This window comes from Haemorhous mexicanus, chromosome Z (genome assembly GCF_027477595.1).
Source record: "Haemorhous mexicanus isolate bHaeMex1 chromosome Z, bHaeMex1.pri, whole genome shotgun sequence".
NCBI lineage: Eukaryota > Metazoa > Chordata > Aves > Passeriformes > Fringillidae > Haemorhous > Haemorhous mexicanus.
This window is the reverse complement of record NC_082381.1, coordinates 67,107,300-67,133,606: the sequence shown is the minus strand read 5'-3', so window position 1 is coordinate 67,133,606 and position 26,307 is coordinate 67,107,300. Positions and strand designations below refer to the sequence as shown.

The following is a 26,307-nucleotide window of genomic DNA, read 5'->3' as shown; positions in this document are numbered from 1 at the left end:
CAGCGCCGGTGCCACGGCTCGCTCTGCCTTCTCGGGAAAATGCATTCGTGCCCGCCACGCTGCTGGCGGCGGTGCTAGGGGGAGCGTCGGCGTGGAGCTCTTTGCGCACCGCCTGCCCCATCCCGCTCCGCCTCTGAAGCACACCGAGCCCTCCGCGGCCGCGCACGTCCCGGCTAGAAGCGCCGCAGCCGCCGCCAGTCCCTCGCGAAGAAGGCGAGCGCCTCCCCATTCGCTTGCAGGAGGGGACTCGTCCGCCCCCGAAGCCACCGCTGTCGCCCGCCCGGGGCCCGGAACCGCTGCCTGCGGGCGCCCGGCGGAGCCGGTGGCCATGGGAGCCCGGCCCGCGGGGGGCGCTCCCTAGGGCACGGGCGGCCCCGCTCGGCCCCCGGCAGCTGCGGCGAGCCCAGAGCAGCGGCCCCGCCGCCACGGGGCTGCGGAGCTGCCGGCGCGGCGAGGAGCGCCCCGGGGACGCGGCACCACCGGTGCCAGGCGCTGCCGGCCGCCATGGGGTAAGGATGTCGCGGGGGCCGCCGGGCTGGTGCCGGGGCTGGGGGTGGGAGCGGCCGCCCGCGGAGCTGTGGGCGCTGCTGAATGCGCACGGAGTCGAGGGGTCTCACTGGCGGGGTGCGCCCGCAGCAGGAATCCTGCTGCAGTCGGTGCCGTGCATCAGCCCGGTGAGGGGAAAGCCGTGCGATCCGTGAGGGGCGCACCGCGATCTGCAGAGGTTTGTCTCCGCCGTAGCCACATCGGAATTCTGAAAGAGCCGTCTCGGCTCCCAGTTTCTCACTGTGAGGACCTTTCCCGGGTTGTTAGGCGATGTTCAGTCCTGAAAAGGAGTGCTTTAAACTCAGTGCACTAAGGTGAAATTCCTGAACAGGGAAGGCTCGCTTTCACTTTTCTGGAGTCTTCAGAGAATATCGAACTACGTGGGAATTTATCAAATTGAGGAAGTCGGCTTCACAGCAGGTTCCCTAGTAAACTGGGGAATCCACTTGAGAGCTTAAGGAAATTAGAAGGAATAAAATCTATGTAATTATTCAGATCTCATACAAATTGGTAGATAAAAATGTGACATAGATACCTATAAAAACTTTCCACAGACATATCCTTAGGAAATTGTATACTGATTTGAAAAAATAATCCATGCTGCCGGGGTTGTCTGATAGTGGAATGGAAGCTCATCCATGTTCCAAAGCAGCAGAAACCTGGTATGATCTGGCAAACTGCAAGGTGGAGGCAGTCTACAAAAGTTACAAATCATGTCCTTTGTATTTTGGTCACTTAGGAATTCATATGTGAAATTGGCATATTACTATGGGAGTTACAGATGTCTCCTCAAGCTGTTTAGGACATTGGAATTCTTCAATTTATTAACTTCCTTGCATGTGTGATGATAACAGCTGCATCCTTGTCTCTGTGCTATCACTGGAGGTCACGTGTCAAGATGTAGGAAGGAATGACTCCTTGCTCCTTAGGCTTGTTTTTATTTTTCTGTTGTCTTCCCTTCCATTTAAAAAATTTGAACAGAATAAACCCAAACTTGCAGCTGTCTACATATCCAAGAAAGTGATGTTTCTGCCAAAAGACTAAATGATACGATAATTTTTTTGGATATATACTTAAAATTGCTAATCACACACAGGATTATGGAAAATTTAAATAATGTAAACCTTCTCATTGATTTAAAATTAATACTATGTTTGTAGATACTTGGGTTAAGCATATCATATTACAAATCCACTGAACTGTTGAAGAGGAGCAAACATTTTGTCTCCAGAACTCCAGCTCTCCTAGTGTTTTAGTGTATAGCTTCTTAATAAACACTCCAAATCCCTATCTGTAGAGAGCTGAAATAATCTTAAAAACCACAGTTGTTGGTGCAATGACTTGAGTGATATCTTGGCACATTAAGGTCAAGAACACTAAATTTGATAGCAAATATTTCAAACAGATTTTAGACAGTATGCCTGGGGGTAATGCAATATAGAATTCCTTTGCAAAACCATCTTCTAACAAGGAGGACAAACCCTGAAATGTAGGAATGTGTTACTGATAAGCCCACATCTCTCTAAATCTGAGTGAGCACACCCAGGCCAGGGCCAGCACCTAGCTGGTGCAACTATAGTTAAGTATTAGACATCTGTTACTGTTCAGAGCAGAGGTCTTGATTTGGTAGCTGTTTTGAATTAATTTCTAAATGCAAGTATCCATGGATTTCATAGTATTTCTACACCAAGATGCCCTGGGCTTTTAATTCAACAGTTGATACTCTATATTCTACTAAGGTCTGAAAATTGAGTGTTCTAGAAGCAAGCTGCAAAATCATTGGTAATTCAATATACCTGGGTCACATGATGGTCTGTATATTACATTCAGTATTTAATGGGGACTGGTATGCTGTGTGAGCTTGTAGACTGATCTTGTCTCCACCTAGCTGGTGGAGAGCTCACCTGTTTCAATGCTTAGAACGCAGAAAACTTGGGGGAGGGAAGCTGGCTTGCCAAACCAGCAGGGGCTTTCTTAGTCTGATTACGTATAATGAAGAATTAATTGTTCTGCTGTGCAATGTTTGGCACGTGCAATACCATCAGGCAAGCCAGGTGTGTGGTGGAAACCAACTGGTGAGTAACTGGGCCTTGGGCCAGTGGTGCTATGAAACATTTTTTTGGGAAACTTGAAACTAGAGAAATGTAGAGTAGTTCAGGACACTTTCTTATTGCAGTATTCCATATGTCTGTGCGTGTCTTTCATGTCACAGAAGGTAAGTGTATCAAGCCCTGTGGATTATATAGGCCAGACACAGGGGATATCCTTTCTTGTTTCTCTATCTGCCAGTCTGTCTCACTTCTCCTAGTTCCTTATTCCTGTTACATAAAAACAAGTTCTTATCAATAGTTACTGTTGAGTGATCTAACCATTGTGGACAGCCTTTTGTTGGATTGACCACATACCATATAGTATTCCTTAATAGAAAAACATGGATTTTGTGATCTGTCCTAGTTGATAACATGTGTTTGTTGCCAGTATTGCACAATCAGTCTTCTTTGAGCAGAAGTCTGACCGCATTAAAAATCCTCAAATAACAGCTCTAAAGCATACTCAGGATTTATATTGGCAGCTTAGGGTGTTGTATGCATTGCCCAGGTAAGTACTGTGTTTCAAGTTGGAATCATTGCTGTATTTTTCTTGTTATTGGTACAGCTTGTACTTCGATCTGTGAGCAGGGGAAGTAGAGACAGGGAGACAGTTGTTGTTTAGGCTGGAATGAATACACTTCTTTACAGACACAATGGGGAAGTTGCACAGCTGTGAATTCTGGAGAGATGCAGAAATTGATGTCCTATTAAACATATTATCTGGGATTAATTCCCGATTTATTGATGCGTAGTCTCTCCATAACTACTTCACATGATGGCCTTTACATGATGGCAGTGGACAAATATCTAAATGTGCTACTTGCTTTTCCCATTGTTCATGCTGAATTATAAGGAATTACAAGGTAAAAGCTTCTGGAAGATGTGCTCATCTCTGTCATGTCATGTTAGTCAAGGTGTCTTTATGAAGCCTTCATCTTAAGTTTTGTTGGACTATATTTAGTATGTTATCCTCATAAAGGTAGTTATGTGTCAGTCTGAGATGGCAGAATTAGAATACTAGGGTTCTGAAGCTGGCTGGAGAATATTGAGAAAGATTAGTGTTTTAGGGTATACTTGTAAGTGCTGCACTTGTCTAGAAATAAGTATTTTAATTTTTGGTAGTCTGCAACTGGCTGATCCTCTCCTAGATCTTACTCTATTTGAAGTATGTGCAGTTAGTCAAACACATTTCTTTAAACAGGACAAACTACAGTCTTGTTCTGAAAAGTTTCAGTTTGCTTTCTGTATCTGGGTAACAAGACACTGTAAAGCTGTTGGGACCCAGAAGTATTATTGATTATTGAATTTGTCCAGACTCACATTCTTTAACCTGTTTTTCTCCCACAAGACTTAATGGTAGCTTTTCCTAGACTTTGTTTTAGCAACACTTCTATGGGCTGTGCTCCACAGGAATGCTTGAGATTGTAGGGGGGAAGGTGTAGCTTCTTGGCAGTAGTTCAGTGTTACTGTAATTCCTGGCCATCTTGCTGTCTCAGGGGTAAAATGAGGTGCTTATTGTGTGAAAGCAATGGCCACAAATAGTTTATGCTTTCTTCTGTAGCAGAATGGAGAGTATAACAAGTTCTACAGATGACAAAACTTTGTTACCTGCAAAGAATTAATAATGTATAAATACCAAAACAGACTGCATGTAAGTCAGTGTGAAATGGTTCATAAACTACTCTTCAGAGAACAGTACCATGCTTAAATTGTATTCTGTTACCGTCACTTTATGAATTCAAAACAAGCATAAGAAATCTGAACCAGATCTTCTGGCCTGATAAAACATAAATGAGTGTCCTGAGCATCGTGAGGGGATGATTGCTGATCTGTTGAAGGTATTCATAATGAATTAAGGTTGCAGTTGATCTGTTTTGGTATTTCCATGCATTATGAAGATTTTATAGGCCAACCCTTTTGGAAAAATCCTAATTCTGCTGAAAAGAAACACTTAAATCCTTCAGATTCATTATGCTGGGATTATTTTTATTCTCAGTATTTATTCTCAGTATTTATTCTCAGTATTTATTCTCATTATTTTTATTCTCAAGGCCAGCATCAGATGTGTGTGTATTATGTGTGTTCTTGTGATTTCTTTTTCCAAAACAGTGTTAGCTATACCACAGTTACCATTATCTTTGCAGGACTAGATGTTGAGCCAGTATCTAAGGAAATACACAGTCTTGGAGGCACAGAGATTGCAATGGCTTATAATTCTGTAACAGGTCAGCACTTCTAATCAGGGAAGGCAATGACATTTAACTAGAGTTGAGCAGAGTATTTCTGCCTGCTAGTTAGTAAAAGTTTTAAGTTGAATTTAGATATCACTTTTATGGGAATTTTTGTTGCAAAACATTTATTCTTTATGATTGTATCATACTCTTAGCTAATCACTATTTGAATCATTGCCTTTCAAATCTGTGTCTATGCATTAGTGTACTTCAGAGAAGAGCATTATCATATGATGTAACACTAATTTACTGGTAACTTCTCATTGGTATAGGTGCCTCGGACATTGTTTTAGTTGAAGCTATGGTTTTCTAAGGTATTCCAAACCATATAAACAATACAGGAACTTCAACCAGACTAGAACTTAGTTCTTTATCTCCTTAGGATGTCTGTAATTTGGAAGCTGTTGAGGCCTAAAATAATTAGCAAGGACCAAGGTCTCTGCTAGTCCAGAGGTTAGAAGTTAAGACTGTTTAGCAAGGAAACCAGTGTGGTGTGTTCATACCCAGGCAGTCTGTGACTAGGTCCGGAATGGACCTTGTATGAGTATATGTATATGTGCCTGTGTTGTGGCAGTGTGCACTTCCTATCTGAGACAGGTTTGCCCTGTAGAAGACTCTCAGGCTTCCCCATGTGTGTGGTTATAGTGTTAGTAACAGTTAACTGTGACAGTGAACAAAGAAACTAAGTATTCTGTATTATTTAAAATGAAAAAAAAACCCCAGAGTCCACCTCTTCTCTTTTTTTTTTTTCTTTTCTTCTATTTTAAAGATCCTATGTAACATGTATTTAAATGTCCTATTTAAAAGCCCTACTTAGGTGAAAGCTTTCTAGTTCAGGGTTTTGTGCTGTGCTTCCTGCAAGGCTTTTTCAGATATATTCAGACTTAAAGGTAAGGTGTAATGGGTGTTGAAAGCATTGCATTATGAAAAATCTGCTTTTATATCCAGTTTTGATAGTAGACTTCTTTTACCCATTCTGTTTCAAGTTTTTATATTTCCCAAAGCTCAGCCATGTGAGATCCACCAAAATTAGTATTGTGTTCAGGACAGAAATACTAGAGGGGAGAAGAGGCTAGAGGGAGCTGTAGGTTTATTCTACCTGGTTCTTGCACTATGCAGTGCTGAGCTCTGTTTTATCTACACAGAGTCCTGGTAGTGGCATTACTCCATTTGGTGAAGTAATGGAACTGTGTTTCAGTACTATATTGATTTTCTGGAACTGCATCACAGTCATGCTTCTGGCAACAGACTGCACTCTGATATGCTTCCTTGGTGGCAAGTAGTGATGAATGCCAGTCATCGTTAAAAAATTAGTCTAGGAAAATACTATTTAAACATGCAATATATGATGTTGGATTGCCAGGTACAAGCATATATTGACATTTCCAGTAACTTTTAGTTACGATTATCAAGTTAGGTAACTTAGACTGCATCGCTCATTTTCTGTAATGGGAGGGGAGAACTTGAAAACTCTCAGGTTTTTCTTCTTCTTCCACATACATGCAGATGATTCACAGGCACTGTTTTGTTGATGTTTGTGGTTGTGCTCTTTGCAAACATCCTGATTATTAAATTTTAGATCTTGCCGCCAAATGGTGGGAACCACAGAAGGCAAGCACTGCTTCCTCCACTTGTCTACTACAGCACCAATGTTTGTGCAGTGAGCTGTGTCAGTACTGTAATCTAGCTGACTGCAAATACAGGTGTATGCACAAGGGAAGGGCAATTATAGGTGGGACAGACCTACCTTTTACTGTAGCAATGTCTGTTTACTCACATGGGAAATGTTTCAAAAGGTCTGAGCTCAGACCTGCTCCTGTTGAACTTTGCTCCTCAGTTTTGAAGCTCAGATCTGGAAAGGTTTTTTTTGTGACTGTCCACTAGGTTGAATCTCTACTTATTGAGAAATGGTATTTTTTCCCCCTTTGAATAGTGTATTTTGTAGTAAAACAAACCAACACCACAGCCAAACCCAAACCCAAACTCACTAAGTCCAAACGATAATAGGTTATATTGTTGGGTATAGAATTTGGGTTTTTAAAGTGCTTTTAAATTACTTATTGTGTAAATAGTATGCTGTATGGATCCATGGTTAATCTTGAATCTCTTCTTGTAATAAGACATATGATGAGATCTTCCCTCAGTTTTGAAAACTGAAGAATAAGCTTTAAATGACCAACACTTTACAGTGAAGTGTTGATGAAATAAATAATCTTTGACATGTATTCTCACCATTCTTAGGCCTACTTCTTAGGCCTGTTCATTTCCAACAGACTGCTAGCCCTGGCTTGTCTGTACAAAATTCTGAAAGAATGTACTGTGTGATATTGGAAAAAACACTGTTTTCTCCACTGTGTCTTACTATGGAGTACACAGCCATAGTATCTTAAGGTACTTCTCATGCTAACAAAAATAAGCATATGCAATATTATGTGCTGTGTATATCTGTTGTCAAATGGCTGCATGCAGTAAACTGGGATCCTAAGCACATATACATATGATTTGCTTTAACCCTTGCTTTTGCACTACCTGGGTTTTTCACTGACTGTGTGTGACTGAAAGAGTTAACCTGCAATTAGACAGGAACACTTCTGTTGGATTTAACTGAATTTCAGCTTCTGGATACTGATTTCCCAGTGCTTTTTCAGCGTTTGAGTGTAAGTCCCTTTTCTACATTTAGACATGTGGAGGAACTGATTTTTACTAGGAAACAATTAGCAGTGCTTGGGAATAGATGGTGTCCTGCTGGCTGGAGTCCTAGGTACTCATGGTTCTCAGAAGTACTGCAGAGCTCAGATGTCTGGCTACATATAATAGTAAAACTCAAAGGATCTTTGAGAAGTTTTCATAAAAAAAGGCACGAGTGCTGAAGTACCTGATTAAAGAATGGTTCGTTTTGGCTGAATTTTGTGAAACGAGCACTGAACACTAGATTCCCTAAGATAACCTCATATCTGAATGTAAGTGCTGCCCATGTCTCTTACAATGGATCTTAATAGGCCACTTGAGATCTGAAGTAGTTTTTACTGAGGCTTATGTATTTGGTGAGCTAAAATGTGACATAGAAATTTAAAAAAAACCTACAACAAAACTTCCTCTTTAGTCACATTGATTACAGTTTTTAAAATCATACTGCAAAAAAAAGCTAGAGTAGTTCTATTACTGGGATGGAATGATAATGAGTATTATAGGATCCTTTTCAATATGCCACTTTTATTGTTAGCAGAACCAGAGAATTAATATTATGCTGGGGTGAAGTTCTTAGACAAAGAAAGACAATCTGCTTCTTCTCTAATTGTTACAAAGAACAATTTTACTTGGCATTAAAATATATTTAAAGAGTCCTTTTCTTCTCCTTAGTAACAATGGCAAATTCAACATTCAAAGAATACTGCTGGTCTTAAGTGCTCAGAGATGGACATGGTACTCCTCAAATCACTTGCACTAAGACAGCCCTTACAGATAGAATGCACATCTAAATCTTGCAAAGGTTACCTTCTGCATCACCATCATATTTGTCTTTTTGTCTTTGTACTTCTGCCACTGGCTAATGTTTTTGTTAAACCCAAGAATTTGCTTATTCAGGAAACCCTAGATTATTTTTTCTTATATCTATACTGTTAGTCTTCCTGAGGAACTGTTACTTTTCATTTGCTTGTAAAACTCAAAAAATTTTGCGAATAATTATGGTATGAGTACTTCATGCTCATGGCATGAATGGAATGAATGCTCATGGCATTCTATTTACTATGTTTACCAGTGTGTTTGTAAACATAAAACCTGTTAGTGAGTGGGAAATAGCAGTTTTTACTACATGGACCAGTATTTGATGCTTCAGTTAAACCTCTTTTGGACATAACCATGGGAGCACCTAAGTGCTCCAGTTTGGGAAGACTATGCCATGTTTAGCATACACTATAAAATGTTTTTAAATGCAGCTTTCTTTAAAACTGACTTTGCAATGCAAGCATTCTGTAAGTAGCTAACAAACCTGCTCGATTTTGGCCACTGTTTATTTCATGGGTACAGAAACACTGCAGCTTGGTTTGTTGCATTTAATATCTGCTCTGATATTTTTGCACAGGCAGGGGTGAGGGAGGCTTTTCTAGTTCTTGTTTCACACATAGGTTTTGAAAGCATGGAACCCTACCAGTTCATTCAGGTACCATGTAAGGAAAATTGTTAATAAAAAAAAATTTCATGCTAAGATAACTAACTCTTAACAAACACTGGTTCTTGCTCTTTGATTAGATGCTTCTTAACTGTAGTAGCATACATTTATTGCTGAATATTTTTATTGAGCTGATAAATATAGGCCTCTAAAGTAGGCAATTGGAGTCAAAACTTCTGCACTAACTGTATAGTATCCTTTTATTTTTTTTTTCTCGGTTTGTCAAAATGCTAAGTAGTGTTCTGAGACCTGATTTTTTAAAATTATTTTCATCTGAGTGAAGCCCTGACACCCACCTGCTGTCTTGGGTTTAGAACTACGGTCATTGTAAGTGCCTTTCAGAAGTATAAGTTAAATTTTGAAGTGCTGTTTCCAAAGTGGTTGCTAATCTAATTCCAGTACACCACAAACCACTTTGTGTTTACCAGCCTCTGTCAGCACAATCAAAGGAAGTGCATGAGAAAATGTTTCTTTACAGTATTTCAATAGCAATACCTGTGGCTAGTACTGATGCCGTTCTCTGTTTCCAGAACTGTCATCTTCACAGGATCACAGAATGGGTAAAATAGGAAGGGACCACAGTGGGTCATGTTGTCCAACCTCCCTGCTCAAGCAGTGTGATCCCAGAGCACATTTCACAGGTTTGTGTCTGGGCTGTTCTTGAGTATCCCCAGTGAGGGAGACTTCACACCCTCTCTGGGCAATCTGTTCCAGTGCTCAGTGACTGCACACTAAAGAAGTTCTTCCTCACATCCAGGTGGAATTTCCTGTGCATTAGTGTCTGCCCATTGCCTCTTGTCGAATTGCTTAGCACCTCTGAGAAGGTGGTCCACCACTGGTCCATTGTCTTTACACCCTGCCTTCCAATACTTCTATACACTAATGAGACGCCCTCTCAGTTGATTCTTCTTGATGTTGAACAGCCCCAGCTCTCTCAGCCTTTCATCATAAGAGAGATGCTCCAGACCCTTCATCATCTCTGTGGCCTCTGCTGAACCCACTCCTGGAGCTCCATGTTTCTGTTGCCATGAGGAGCCCAGAACCGCACGCAGCATTCCGGGTGAGGCCTCACCAGGGCCGAGTAGACGGGCAGGATTAGCTTCCATAATCTACTCTTCCATTGCATGGCAATGCTCTTCCTAATGCCCCCCTTTTTGGCCACCAGGACGTGCTGCTGGCTCATGGAAAGCTTCTTGTCCACCAGGACCCCCAGGTCCTTCTACACAGAGCTGCTCCCTGTGGGTCAGGCCCGGCCTGTGCTGGTGCCTGCGGTTGTTCCTCTCCAAGTGTAGGATCTTGCACTTGCCCTTGCTGAATTTCAGACTATTCTTCTTTACCTGTCTTTCCATCCTGTCAAGGTGCTTCTGAAGGGTTGCACAGAACTTGGAGGTGTCAGTCATTCCTCCTGGCATAGTGCCATAACTGAATTTGCTGAGGAGAAATCTGCCCCTTTTTACAGGTCAAGGATGAACAAGTTAAACATTTAGAGCCCAGCGTTGAACCTTGGGGGATACCACTAGGGACAGGCCTCCAACTTTTCCACGGATTTTGACCCTCTGAGATCTGCTATTCAGCCAGTTCTCAATCAACCTCACTGTCCACTCATTCAGTCCACACTTTCTGAATTTGTGAGTGAGGATGTGAGAATGGTGTCAAGTCAAGTAGACAGTATTGACTGCTGTCTCCTCATGAGCTGCTTATCAGTGGAATGAACAGCCTAGTCCAGGTGTGACTGTCCTCCTCTGCCTGTTGAGGTTTGTTCCTGTGGCACAGCACTTCACATAAGTGCTCCCTTGGCTGATGCTTACTATGCAAACCTGTCTAACTTTTCCCTTGTCCAGCCACTGTAGTGGGCTGTGCAGAGCACTCTTTGCTCCGTGCTCAGGGTGTGTTCATACTAGTATATTTAAAAATGGATTTTGCCCTTTATCATTATTTTGCATCTCACTACAGTGGGAGGTTGCCTGACAGTGCGAAGCATGTCATTGGGAGAGACAGGATTTGGAGCCATGTTAGGAATTCCTTCTGTGATCCAATGAGCAAACAGCATTACCTGTCAGGAATGATATTTGGGTGTCTCAGAATGTTTGGCATTAGTGTACTGTGAGCAATCAGGGAAACGGACCTGGAATTCCCAGTTATAGGTTCAACCACTGCATCCAAAATTCAGTAGTGTTATCAGAAGGGAGAAACTTGCTGGCATGGTAATAATATGCTGAAAGTGAATTAAAGAGTCTTTATAGTTCCTGTAGTGCTCAATGGGTGATTCAAATTGATTTGTTATTTATGAATATAAAAATAATTTGTTTACCTTTCTAGGAGTCTAATTCAGTTCCTTGAAACAAATAAAATAATCCAGTTCTCATCTTTTGATGTGGAACAGTCTTTTTTTCTTTAATTTGAAACTTAACATGCAGCTGTAGCACTCCAGTTGGGATTGCAAATTGTTTGAAGATCAAGTGCTGGTGATGAAATGCATGTCTATTCAGCCCTTTCTTATGTCAATTCTGATACTTCCACTGGTGCTGGTGGTAGCACGAGTTCAGCTTTGAGGTGTCTGCAGTCAACGTGGTAGTGCTAGTGGTTTGTTTAAGGGTGTTTATTTTTGAGGGTTAAGTGCAAAAGCTCTTAATACTGAATGTGAACTGATGAATTCTTAATGTCAAATATGTTGTTAGTGGGTTTTAAGCTGGAAATGAAAGGCATGACATGTGCCAGGCCCACTTAAAGAAAAAGCTTTTTCACGTGGAGAAAGCATGTCAAAATTAATAACCTGGAGATGTGGAAAAAGATGGAGTGGATGTGATTGATTGGGTGAGAAGTGGTGAGGAGGTGTGATTGTTTCTGTATGAAGGTCTACAGGGAAGCAAAATGGAAGTTTAGAGCCAATAAGGAGATTAATTAAAGCTATTAAAAAGCAAAGAGAAGTTGGTAAAGACTGTGGTGCCAAATGAGGAAACCTCATTTTAGTACAGACATATCTTTGAGGCAAATTCCAAATGTGGAGTAATAAACAAGGAGGATATGTATTCCTTGCATTTTCTGCTGTTAGCAAATTGCCAAGACATCTAGTCTTAATAATAACAAAATTATGACTAGTATTATATTAGCGTTGTCTCTCAAAGTCAAAGATGATTAGGAAAACGGCAGTTAGACTAATTTTTAAGTAGTATTTCTGTTTACCATATAATTGCCATTTATCTCAATGGAAACACATGATGACTTGATTCTATGATTTTGTATTTCTTGTATAATTTTCTAGGTTCCAGAATTCTCATCAGTCTATTGTCAAAAGCCCCAGCTTTGCCACTTTGCTCCATAGCTGTGAAATATAGCCATCAGAACAGAAATTCTTGTCTAGGCAATGATGAGACTTGATGGAGCATGCAAAATTACACTGAATGTCAAATCAGAAAATACTGTTTACATTGTTTATTGAACTCTGCTGTATTTTATGGAATCTAGGATGATGTGGGATTGCCACTCTTATTATTTCAATGATTTACATGTCCTAGTGCCATCCCTCTATTCTCACTTCCTTCATACTGCACTGCCTGTGCATGATGACACTTGTCAGTGCTGCTGAAGGATTTTATTACAGCCTCTAAATTGATCTAACCAAACTTTAGAACAGAGGGTGTTGATTTACAGACAGTCTTATGTTTTCAGGTCAGGACAAAGCAAGGAGTTGCAGTCTGTCAATTTTCTGAATCTGCTGCTCTGGGTGATGTTTCTGCCAGTGTTGTTGTATGACCCTTAAATCCCACTGATCACTATGATTAACATCAAAGACCTTGCAAGGTGCTGTTTCTACCTATCTCTGCCTCAGAAAGAGCACCTAAGTGGCCCCATGCAATTTGGCTTAATTCTTACTGTTTAGTCAGCATCAGTTGGTCTAATTAGTTGCTTGTGAGTGGCATAAACAGCCCTTATCACAATCTGAAAATTTTTGAAAAAGAAACTACTGAACTTCAGATCTTCAAGAATCCATAAATTAATTTGAGGGTGTTTGTGAAATGTGAAAAGGAAAACATGCAGGTCATGAATAGGCTTGCATTCTGGAGGTTGCAGAGATTGAAAGTTATGTCCCATCTGGAGCCTTCCTCCTCATTTTCCTCATCCTTCTCCATGCCCCTGGAAAGGAGACTGCTGCTACGTCTGCTTGTAAAGCAGTACACGAACTCCTGCCTCACTAGCAGTGTCTCTGGATCCCAAAGCAACTTTGTGCTCTGTCTCCCTCTGCTTCTATTATTTGGAGAGCTATGCTTGTGCTGCTGGTCTAAGGGGTTTCTTTATGTTTTTCTCTCCTGTTCTCACCCCACTTTGAATTTAGCTCTTGTAATGGTTCTGAATACTATAGATATTGTTCCTGAGGACCATGTATAGAAAATATCTATTCATTTAAACTCAAGAAAAGTGGTGGTGCAGGAAGACAGAAAATTATAACTTAATTGTTGCATGACTTTATAATAAAGTACTGTGTGAAACAACAGTAGAAATTCAAGCTAAGCAGCTAAACTACTTAATATTCTCCCTTAAAATATTTACATGAGTTCTCTAAGAGTAGTTTGACTGTCAGAACTCCATTGCAGGGAGATTTTACATAAAGATTGCAAAGGAAAACTTATCTCTCTACAGAGAGTATCAAGGAACTAGGGGAACTAACTAAGAAAGCCTGGTTGTGGATTGCTTTTGGGCCTTTCTAAACATATTTTACTAACAGGCATGAATAATGGTATTTCTTCCTTTCTGCTTTCTTCTCTTTTCTGCCTGTGTTGCAAGTGTGGCTAAGTTGGATTTCCTTGCTGTAGAATGGAGAGAAATGAATGCTTTTAGACCATTCGTTGCCTGCTTATTGCCTATTGCAGATGCAGCATAGCTTAGTTTACTGCCTGTAAGGGCTGTTGTAGGAATGTTAATATCTAGACTTCTTTCAGAAATATCTCATTACACTGCTATTTCAGGATTCTTTGTTCATAGACTAGAATCTGACATTAGATTGGGGTTTTTTTGTTTACTTCTGATAAGTACTTTTAGTGACTAGATGCAGAAAATAGCTGTACATCTTAAAATTAATTGTCTAGTTCTAGAGAGAGAACTCCTCTCTTGGCTTCCTGACAGGAATTTTCACACAGAGCAAAATTCAAGAAGAAATTATAATTTTTTAGTGTCATAATTTCTTAGTATTTTCACTATATATAAATATCTGTTGTAAAATTCAACCTAACATAGTTTAGCTGCTCTTCAGCCAATAAAAGCTAATGGTTAGTTCTATTCAATTTTGTAATTAAAACAAACTTGAGGTAGACATTTATTCAGAGATACCTTTGTCGACTTGCAGAATTTTCAGGAATAATCACTTACGTACCTAGAAAAATTCTGAAGATACCTATACCTATATTCTTAGAATAAGTTACTAAACTGAAGTGAGAGCTTTAGGAAGATAAAGCTGAGTACTTGATAATACACTTTTTGTGACCTCTTTTGCTTCCCAGAACTGTCCCTTGATTCCTGCTATGAAAATGAGCATTTCAAGGTTGTGTGGAAGGACAAAAAAGGGAAAACCTTAGGGAGATGGACCGTCATTCAGCTGTGGGAGTAACTTTCACAGTCAGTGATAAATTATTGCTGTGAATGTTTCCTGCAACACTTCAGCTGCCTACTTGCTGAACTTGAGCAACATACAATAACAGCATATGGGGGCATTGGAGAACAGGCATTTAAAACAAATCCAGAGAATTGCAGAAGTGAAAGCAAATACAGTGTTTATTTTCCTTTTTTTTTTTTTTAAAAAAAAAAAACAGTTTAATACTATACATAACCTGCATATAGCTTTATTAATCTTTAGTGTAAACAGCTCCATGATCACTGTCATTATACCAAAAATGTAAGAGTTTTGTTGGAATTTTTCTTTGTTGTACTATATAAACCCTAATTTTAAGTAGTGGGCACTGATTTGTCCTCAGCTTTGCAAGTTTGCCACCTTCTATGCTGTTGATGTTACCAAATTTGTGAGACTGTAATGCTTGTGCTGTCCTACAGGTCAGTGTAAATCTGTGCTGTGGAAAAAGCTCTTTACTCTTCTAAAGTTTACTAAGATGCTTCATGAGTGGTAAGCTCAGACAGAAGAGGAATGAGGTTAGGTAAACTTTCTCATTTGTCTTCTTGTTTGTTCAATGGCAAGAGCTGTATTTCCCAGGATATGGTAATCCTAACTCTTGGGATTTCATGTGATGGAAATACATTTTAAATACTGTCTGCGGTTGTCTTATAGTGCCCCTTTGTTTGAAACTCCCCTACTTCTTTTCTTTCCCTTATTTCTCTGGAAGGTACTGTGTGTGGGCTTCCTGAGCATTTGGTTGAGATTGGCACATATAGAGTCATCCATTTGTTCCCCAAACAGACTATTTTACAGGATTGCATACCTGCGATTTGTAGAATTGTTAAGGTTGGAAAAGATCTGTAAGATCACCAAGTCCAACCATCAGCCTAGAACCAGCTCTATGGTCACCACTAAAACATGTCCTCAAGTGCCATATCCACTTCCAGGAATGATGACTCCACCACTTCCCTGGGCATCCTGCTTGATAACCCTTACTATAAATAATTATTTTCTTTATGCATTCTCTAAACCTCCCCTCATGCAAATTGAGGCTATTTCCTCTCATCCCATCACTTTTTACCTAGGAGAAGAGACTGACTCCCAGCTGGCTACAACCTCCTTTGAGATAGTGGAAGAAAGTGACAAGGCCTTCCCTCAGTCTTTTTTTTTTTCTTCAGGGTATATCCCCCCAGCTGCCTCAGCTGCTCCTCATATGAGTTGTGCTCCAGTCCCTTCACCAGCTCTGTTACCCTTCTGAAGATGCCATCCACCTTAGTGGATGTGCCAGAATGTTACCAAAAGGAATTGATTTCAGAAATATTTGAAGTTATATGCTTTCCTGACTTTTCTGCTGTGTAATATAAAACTTCTATTAATTGATGCAGTAATTACAAGTGAACAGTTTTTCTGCTAATGGAAGTCCATAACTGCTGACTTAAGTAGAGTTCTGTCTGCTCATAGGCATCAAATTTAATGTGGTTTGTATAAAACTATATTCTTTGCATTTAGCTGTGTATATACATATTTTGTATATACTTCTTAGCCCACAGTAAAATGTTGCAAGGTTGTTGTTTGGGTTTTTTATTAGTTTTTTTTTCCTTTTCAAAAATGTGGGGTTTTAAGGTATGCAATAAATAGAATGCAACTTTTCCCTCTGTTGTCTAAATAGCTCACAGATTTTTCACTAGTCTTTATAGAGGCACTAACAGTTCAAAGATAATAGATTTCTGGTAATCACTAAACTATTTTCTACTGACTTCCTATACCTTATGTCTCTTTAAGTACTGTGCAATATTCTACTTCAGGCTGAAACAAATTGGTTAAAACTTCAGGTCCTTGCAAATGTAATAGACAGTACATAATTATGTTTCTGGCTAAGGTAAATGTATTTTTTACTTAACCTAACAGGTTTAGTGAAAGTCTCTAGATAATTTTTCTCCCCTCAAATCCTGAAAAATGGCAGTTATTACTTGTGATTTTATGCTAACTCCTAAGTGCTTAAAAATCTAATACTAAAAGCTGATTCTTAAATGGGAACAAAACAGCTTAGAAAGTGCTTGAAGGCACTGCCTGTGCAGTGTTACATAGCTACAGAGCAGTCTGTAAAGCTTATAGTTTGAACTTACTAGGTAAATAGGCAGTTACACGTATTAGTTGATAACTGTATACAGAAAACAAGCTTTTTTGTAGCAACTTTCTAAACATTTTCTGACTTCAAATAAACCAAAACGTAACAGCAAAAACAGGTCTAAGAATGTAGGTGTAGAACTAGATAAATCATTGGTGGGATGGGAGAGATTTTGATTTGATTACATTATTGTAACTTCCACTTTTTTATTATCTCAAAGCTTGTTTTGAGATATGAAAGTTGTTATTGTATATGTACATTGTATATGAAAGTTGTGTGTAAGACAAAAAGCAAAATCTGAAGTCATAGTCATTACACAAGTCCACTGAGTGTGTTTGTGCAAGTTCATAATTTTAACTTCAAGATGGTATTGTCAGTTATTTCCTATTCTTTTTTTTCCAGAAAGAGATTACATTTCAGAACAGTTTCATTACATTGGAAGCCAGTGTTGTGCAATACTTTTCCTCAAATGTATACAATTTTTATCAGATCTCAGAGCGTTTTTATGAACATGGAAAATTTTGTGGTTTCCTGTTGCTTTGAACTGTTTGCAGAGCTTGTTGACTTAGACTCCTTAAACAACACTGACTGTGTTTGGATGCTGTAGTTTATTAATTGCTTTTGACTGGAGCTGCACTTTTAATCCTTCTCCTCATTTATTTTCAGGAATCTCTTCTCAAGCTGCTTAGAGTAACAAAAGCTTGCTACATCTTCAGAAACAAGCTAGGGGAGAATATTTTTAAGGCTAGCAGGACGCTGGGAAAAAGCTGTAGGATTAGTATGCTGAAATTTGGAAGAAGCAAAAAGGTCTTTGTCCTCTCCTAAATAAGCAAATGCCTGAAATACCATGTGCAGTGTTCATGTTGTCTGACCTGGGGAGAAGTTTCCTTGGATGACAGCTATTATAGAGGCTTGGAATTCAGTGTGTGCAAAATGACCACCTGCAAAACAGGCCTGCTGCCTATTGTGGGGGTTTGCAGTCCTCAGGACTGCCAGAGACTGTGTGCTGACATGCTGTCTGTCATGTGGAAGGGTCTGCTGTGTCCAGGGCTCTAATGGCATGAGGACAGCACACTTTTTGTCCAGTCTCCACCACTCCAACCAGCTGGAGTGTGGCTGCACTCCCATTTTGAGCACAGGCATATTGTCCTGTTTTTGCCTGCATGTGGCATTATCTTCCTCTGAAACTCTTTTTATGAAACCTGATTGGTGAAAACTTGCACTCTTTGCAACAAGAAAAAATCTCCAAGGCACATTTTGTTTGACTTGTTTTGAATGCAGTCTGGTATGTGGACTCCATGTGCATCCAAGCCAGGAAGTTTGGATAATGCACTGGAGTTTGTAAGAATCATGTGGGAGAAATAGACGTGGACATGAATCTCATGGAATTTTTACTGTCAAAACTGAGCTGAGTAAGAACACCCCATCACACACATTTATTCATTCCCTTTTTATCTTACTGTTTGGGGAAAGTACCTCTGCTGAGAAATTTAAAACTTCCAGGTGGCAGGCATGGCCCGTGGTAGTTCCTTTTTTTTTAAAACTCAGTTCCCCCACAGGCCACAGTCACTCAGTGTTAGCCTATTTTGGTGTCTGCTGTTTGTTTCTGCCTGGGCAGCTCTTTGCTCCAGTTCTTGCTTAAGACTCATCTTCTATGTCTTTTTGGTCTTCATCTGCAATCCTGGCCTAGTCTTGTGTCCATTCAGGGAAGTTCATTACCTCATCCTACATAGTGCAGCAACTTCTCTGCCAAAACACTGTCAATTTAGCCCACTATGGAGGAGGAACGAAGGGTTGTATTAAATTTTTAATATGTTTTTTAGCATCATTAAGACTCCGTAAGGGGAGGCAAGTAGGACCTCAGGTAATGTTGTAGAGGTTCATACTTTCTTTTCAGTGGTCTTATTATTTTCAGAGTAACTAAGACAATGGAATCCCAGTCTTGAGAAATTACAGGTTTTATAGCATTCAAGGTAATTTTGGAGTCATGGTAAGCAGTAGTATGAGGGAAGAAATAAGCAAAAAGAGGTCTTCACCACTAGTGCTGTAGAAGTACCAGACAGTAAAGAATAGATAATGTTTTTAAAAAATGAAGCATATATTAATAATGAATTTGCAAGAAAAGTACTTTCTAACCTTCTATGCTAACTTAAGCTTCTTTTATGCAATCTTTGATAATTGTAACACTTCCTATATTGGGCAGTCTGCTTTTTTTTTTGTAAAGGCTATGTTAAGATGTCAAAACGGAAAGAGTGGTTGGAAACTATTCATTCAACTGTTAGTAAACAGGTTTATCTCCTAAGTTTAGATTAGGATTGATCATGTATCTATGAATGAATTTCTGTATTGATTATGGAAAAGCCTGTTATGACTCTGCCGGCTAAAGTGATACTTACTATGCTTCCTTACTCATCACATTGCTTCTTGGGTCCAGGAGGACTTGGGACTTACTTCTCGTTAGTCTTTGTTTGACCACCATAATGTTGCAGCCTGAGGCAATTAAGAACAGCAGGATATGAGCCTTAATGTTTTTACCATGCCTGAGCGGACATTTCTAATAGTCAGACTGTGTTACTATGGCATTCTTGTTAGTTTGTTTTCTTTTGGTCAGCATCAGTATATTTCTGGAAAAATGAATAACTTTGCTTTGTAATTAGTGAGGAGTTCTCGTCTTAGTTCCTATTAATGTCTGTAATGAGTACTGAACACCTGATAATGAAAGAAGAAGAAGAGAAAGCTGCAAGGGCAAGAGAAGAGAGGGAAGAGTAAGAAACTGGTAGGGCAGTTTAGTTTTTTTACAGGATTGATTTTTCTTCTTTAAAGATGTTCTTCCTTTCTTAACTTCATATGGAGGGGGTGGTGCTATGCAGGGCCAACAGCTGGACTCAGTGATCCTTGAGGATCCCTTCCAACTCAGCTTGTTCTGTGATTCTTTGAAAAATAGAATACTTATTTTTTATATATGGAAATATATATTATAATATATAATATATATATTATATATTTTAAAACCATATTAATTGTTTGACCACCTAGGAAGGCAAAGAAGAAGCTATCTTCCTATCTCATATTCCTAAAATTAATATTATTTCAGCTGAATTGATTGAAACTTCCAGACTGGGAGGGCATCATGTCCTTATGTGGATAATGGAAGAGCAAAACTTTTATGTGAAGATGTATTGGTTGAAGTTACAAATATTTTTATATGTTTTATACATTATGTGTTGCATGTTCACAGGTGTTTTAGGAAATCTAAAATTTAAGTTGCTCTATATAATATGTTGCTGCAGAAAAATGCAGATGATGTAATTGTATAGCAGCTTTGAAGGACTTCAGTGGTGACTGGTTCTATAACACATTTAATCCGGTAGATATATAGTGCATAACTTCCATTAGAAACAGTCTTTGTAAATGTTCATTGTCGAGTGTCAAAACAGTGGTCTAATTCTAGAGTTATCTGAAGTCTAGTGTCTTTGCCAGAAAAAATCCTAATTACCCCAGTAATCTGGCAAAATCATGATTTATCCAGCTCATTTAACAAAGGGAGCTATGCTTTTTCCACAGAGCAAAGACAGCTTGTCATTCAGTGAAACTGAAATTTAAGCATGGAAAGAAAAGACTGTAACTCTAGTTTTATCAGAAGTGATTAAAGAAGTGTAGGTTAACTTCATTTATGCTGTTCCATATCTAACTGTACTGTCTATGCCAGACCCACACTCTGTCCTGCAAAGTGCTCTGCTTTGTCTTGAGCAGCGCTGCTCAGCAAACAACAGGAACATGCAGGCCACCTCATCAAACAAATTGGGGATATTTTGGTGGCCCTGTGGAAGATTTTTATAATGACAGTGCTGGAGAGCAGCATCCCAGGGCTGAACATTTAACTTTCACTAACACTCACTTCAGCCATATAGTACTCACCTACCTTTTACATAAAAAAATCCTAACCCATGTGTGTTGAAAGTCCCAGTTATGTGATATACTGTGCTGGGAGTGAACTGTGCATCAGTGCTGGTCAAATGCATATTCACTAACCACACATCTACATCTTGGATTCAGTTCTTCTTTGATCTTTCATTAACATGGTCAGAACTTTTATAGTTTCCTTTCAATGTCAATATTCATCAAAACAATTGGCAGGCTTCTAAGATTGCTTCCCATTTTTTGATGGGCTCTTAAATTTTCCAGGGTTAAAGAGCTGGTGCATTATGTTCATATGTGCCCCTTGATATTGGCGTATGCTTAAATGGGAGATAAATTATAAAATAGATCTGATATTGAAGACAACTGAAGCTTAACTATGATTGAAGAAGTAATTGTAGATATTCAAAAGAGTAAAAAAAATTAGTTTGTTCTGTTAAACAAAAAGCCTATAAATGCCAGTCACCTTTGCATAACATTTGTTGCAAGAGATTTGGATCAGGAAGACAGCTATGCAGCCTCCTATAGTTTGATGATTTACAAGGAAAAGATGAATTGAAGCTGAGGGTATATTTCTGTTAAGAACTAGCATGTGCATTGATCCCATTGGCCTCCCTTCCTTCTTCATCTTTCACTGAAACTCTGTTTTGCTGTCTCTGATCTATTTTGCATATTTCTGTCATTTCATCCAACACCCAATGTAGGAGAGCACCATGTCTGTCATCTGGTGAACTTCAAGGAATCTTGACTCCCAGCTGAGTAATACAATTCTACTACTGAAAGCTGCTCTTCCTGCTGAGCAATAGAGATATTTCATTGAGTTCACATGTACCCTTGTGTAGTGAGGTCAAATTAAACCCCTTTGACTGCAAGTACCCAAAATTCTGTGGGAATTTATTTTGAGGAAAAAAAAGTGTTAAAAACTTACCTCTGAAATAAAATGAGGGCAGGTCAAAGGGTATGTTTTTTCACGCTCTGAAAATGAGAGTCAAAATTCCTAAAAAGTTAAATTCAGCCTAAGGTCCTGGTACTTAATAACTTTGGAATTTGATGGCAGTATTCCTTAAAAAATATAGCAATCAGCTTGTCATTAAAATGTAGCTAAACTTAAACTGACAACTGCAGTATCATAGAATAGTTTGAATTGGAAGGGACATTAAAGATATTCTAATTCCAGCCTGCCTGCATGGGCAGGGATGCCTTCCACTAGACCAGGTTGCTCAATGACCAATCCAGCCTGGCCCTGAACACTTCCAGGGATGGAACAGCCACATCTCTGGGCAACCTGTTCCAGTGTCTCACCATCCTCACTGAAGAGTATTTCCTCCTATTATGTTATCGAAACCTGCCCTCTTTCAGTCAGAAGCCATCAACCCTTGTCCCCTCACTGTATGCCCTGGCTCTTGTAGCCCCGTGATAGGTACTGAGAGATTGCTTTAAGGTCCCCCCAGAGCCTCCTCTTGTCCAGGCTGAACAACTCAAATTTTCTCAGCCTTTCCTGATAGGAGACGTGTTCTGTCCCTCTGATCATCTTTGTGGCCTCCTCTGGACTCCCTCCAGCAGGTCCATGTCCTTCCTGTGCTGGGACCCCAGAGCTGATGCAGCACTGCAGCTGGGGTCTCAGCAGAGGGACAGAATCCCCTCCCTGCCCTGCTGCCCACGCTGCTCTGGATGCAGCCCAGGACACGTGTGGCTCTCTGGGCTGTGAGTGCCCATGGCAGGGTCATGTCCAGCCTCTCAGCCAGCAGCACCCCCAAGCCCTTCTGGGCAGGGCTGCTGTGATCTGTGCATCCCCAGCCTGTGCTGGTACCAGGGCTGCTCTGAGCCAGGTGCAGCACCTTGCACTTGGTCTTGTTAAATAAACCTCATGAGAGTCCCATGGGCCCTCTCCAGGAGCTTGTCCAGGTCTCTCTGGATGGCATGCCATCCTTCAGGTGCATCAGCTGTGCCACTTAGCTTGGGGTCAGGTGTGGAGGGTGCAATCGGTTCCATTCTCTGTCATTGATGAACATATCAAAACTGATGTCCATTGGGACTCTGAGCCATTAGTCACTGCCCTCTAGATGTGATGGTCCAGCCAGTTCCTTATCCACCAAACTGTCCATTCATTGAATCCATCTCTTCCAATGTAGAGAGAAGTATGTTGTAGGGCATGTGTCAAAGTCTTTACACAGGTGCAGATAACTGACATCCCCACCTGTCCCCTTGTCTACTGATACTGATACAGTCACTCTTTTGTAGAAGGCCATCTTATCGCCATCTTTAATCTCTAGTGAGATTAAAATGTATTAAGATTTCTGTGCAATGCTGTGTGTCCTGGTAGTGGTCATGGGGAAGAATGTTGTAAATTCTAAGTTATAATAAGAGGGGTTTTTTGCCTAATGTAATTTTCTTTGCTAAGCAATTTACAATTTAAAATGTATTTTATACATTATTTAATGTTGGTAAATACCTTTACACCTTCAGGCATAAATCTCCAAAGAATGAGGGATTCACATGTTCCTGGCCTTAATTAATGTTAGTTTTAGAGTAATTGCATTCAATCAACCAGTTAAGATCCAGATTGTGGCATAAAATTGGTGAGAATAATCAGAATATTAAAAGATTTTGGAGAAGAAGTGGACTTGAAGTTATGCACACTCTGCGGTGTGCATTGTAATGAGAGAAGTTACACATGCATTAATGCCATTTAGTTTTGAGGGCTTAGGTGGGCAGTGAAGAGCTGGGGAGATGATGGGATGGTGCTGAATCTGTATTAGAGATGTCTGTGTTTATCTGACTCCACAAATGAATGCTGATTTTTGCCTTAGAAGACTTGAGTTTTGTTTGCATATATGTATAAAAAAAACTTACCTGCTCTATGCAATAGCACATACAGAAGTCATCAGGCAAGGTTTGTTGTGTAGAGTAACTTGTGTACGTCCAAATGGACACAACTTGTGTGCAACGATAGTGCAATGATAATACGTACAGATTAGACTCATGATTCTTCTCTCACTCCTTCAGGGAACAACCCATCTTCAGCACCCGAGCTCATGTCTTCCAGATTGACCCAAACACTAAGAAGAACTGGGTTCCCACCAGCAAGCATGCTGTTACTGTGTCCTACTTCTATGACAGCACAAGAAATGTCTACAGGATAATCAGTTTGGATGGCTCAAAGGTAAATTATATTTTAGAAAACCTAGTTGTCTGAAGCATTTTTGATACTATTTTCTAGTTTGATGTTCTTCATGCTTCTTCTCAGATGTTTTTATCATTATCTGACCAACAGATTACTGACATTTTAAAATGGTAAACATTGCCTCATCATGTGTTATAAGTGTTTATTTGTAATTCTGTTTTCCATGTAGTTGTGTTGACTTCAATAACTATTGCTGATTGAAGTGGTGACCTGTTCCTTGGTTAATGCTATGAGAAGGCTAAAAGGACAAAAAATTGTACAAAAAGTACTCGTAGGGTTACAATAACTTGTTTTCATTTCTGTACTCAGTCATTTATCAATATAATTAGCTTCAGCTTTGTGAAGGACATCTGTTCAGTGGCCATAATCACTTAGTAAATCCTTTGTTATATAATCTTCCAGTTTTTGCTGTAGAGAAGGCAAGGATTGCCTCCTAATAAAGCCTACCTAATAAATGGCAAGCTTTTATCTAGACTCAGTTGGTTTGGTTTTAGTAGGGGATTTTTGTGGGTGGGGTTTTTTTTTTGTGGGTTTTTTTTTTTGGTTTTTTTTTTTTTTGGTTTGAGTTGGGTTTTTTCTCTGTTTTAACTAGAAAGGATATTGTGCTGAACTGCTCCTCTTGTAAAACATGTCTAAGAAATTAATTTGATGTGCAGAAAATCCTTGACTGTTTCTACCCACATAATTGTAATAGCAGTAACTTTACAAACAGTGTAGCAGAAAACTCTACACTAAGGGCATTAAAGATATACAGACTGTAATCAAAAGTTGTGATCCTTTCCAGAGACTTTCATTTGAAGTTTTTGGAAATGCATTAGTTCACAATGATTGGAAATGAAATACTCTGTTAAAAGCATGGCAGTATTCACAGAGATTTTATGACTACTTATTGAAAGCTGAAAATTATTACCCTGCATTTTTTTAAATATCCAGAATATTGCTATTTTAAATGTAAAAGGAGATTTTCTGTCACAAAGAAGTATATAGAAATTGATCTCATAGTCAAAAATCTCTGCTTGAAGTGGCTGAGACTGGTTTCAGAGCCTACCAGATTTTTTTCAGCTTTAAGTCTTTTTTTTTTTCCTTCTCAGCCTTCCTTCAAATGATTCAATTAGTTCTGTCAAATAGTTAAAATAACTTTTGGGTCAATATTAATGAATAAAGACACTGGGATTGGAACTAGATGATGTATGAAATCAGGAATACCAGTTATAAAATGTAGTGCTTTAACTGATCTGGAGAATATACAAAATCCTTTTTCTGACATCCACATGCCTTCATCCTAATGCTGCAACTCCTGCTGAGTGCCTGCTGAATTAAATTGTTGAGTAGTTGTTCACCTATTTAGTTGTTCTTTTGTCTGCTGCAGCATTCTCTCTACATCCAGTACTAATGGCAAGGTACATTGATAATTCAGTTCATTGCTTTTATTTACTTTGTGAGTGCTGCAGTCCTAATAATGTTTTCATCCAAGTCTTAGATGAAGATTCAGGATCCCAGTCAAGATAGTTCCATTCTTTCAGGCATTCACCATGCTACTCTGAAACGTACCCAAGTGAATAGCAGAGGGACACATGGAAGAATTTTAAGCAGGTTTCTAGCATAATTCCCAGAGAGTTCATTTATTTTTACTTAAAACCCCATCCTTTTTTTTAGCATGTCTGTTTATATACAATATTTTTTTGTGCAAAGAGTTAAATGTAAGTATAAAGCATTTTTAAGTTTGAGTGCATCCAGAGAGAGGCTTTGCTGTATGGCATATAGCTGGGTGTCAGTAACACTGCTGACAGTGCACATGTTGCCAGTGGCCAAAATCACTTGTCAAACCCTACTGGTTTTGAAGCTGTCACTCCCCTCTCTCAGAGGGAAGATATACAGCCAGGTTTTATTGTACACCTGGGTGCTGATAGGGTTTACACCTGGGTCCTTTGGGTTTGTATGAGAAAAAATCATCATTCTCTCTTTGGAGAGAATGATGTGCTCAGTTCTCAGGTGCTGAGCAGTAAGTCAGTAAGTAAAGGCAGCTCACATGTACATTTCTGCAGTAGGAATGTTGGAGAGAGGTATACTATAGATTTGAGAGGTAATCCTATTTCTGTCCCACACTCTTCTTTCTCTTTAGGTTGTTGCATTTTAGAAGTATTCCTGAATATAATTTAACTTCTCTACTAATTATCTAAGAGTCATTAAATCTTTCTACATGAAAACAAAAGGACATTTAAAGACATGATATGCACTCCCCTATTGTACATTGCAGTTTCCAACCTGAATTTGCTTATGGGGTCTTTGGTTAATTTTGAAGGAGAGGTGGTTTTCTTCCTTATTTGAGCTTGATTTAGCCAAGACAGTTCCTACAGACACAACTTCCACTTAGTTTTAATGCATTTTGTGTTATGTTTTCTGAAGCTACAGTCTCCTCTTGAAATATCTTGCACCA

The 26,307-nt window shown here is 39.5% G+C and overlaps 1 protein-coding gene across 1 annotated transcript in view; it reads left to right on the top strand.

The window, feature by feature from the left end:
• Nucleotides 1–402: 402 nt before the first annotated feature.
• Nucleotides 403–26,307, top strand: part of HOMER1 (homer scaffold protein 1) — an 87,886-nt gene continuing 61,981 nt past the window's right edge. Inside the window, exons 1-2 of the mRNA XM_059836668.1 lie at nt 403–509; nt 23,693–23,849. Of these exons, the coding sequence (XP_059692651.1) occupies nt 505–509; nt 23,693–23,849 (162 nt within the window). The 5' untranslated portion in view covers nt 403–504. The remainder of the gene's footprint in view (nt 510–23,692; nt 23,850–26,307) is intronic.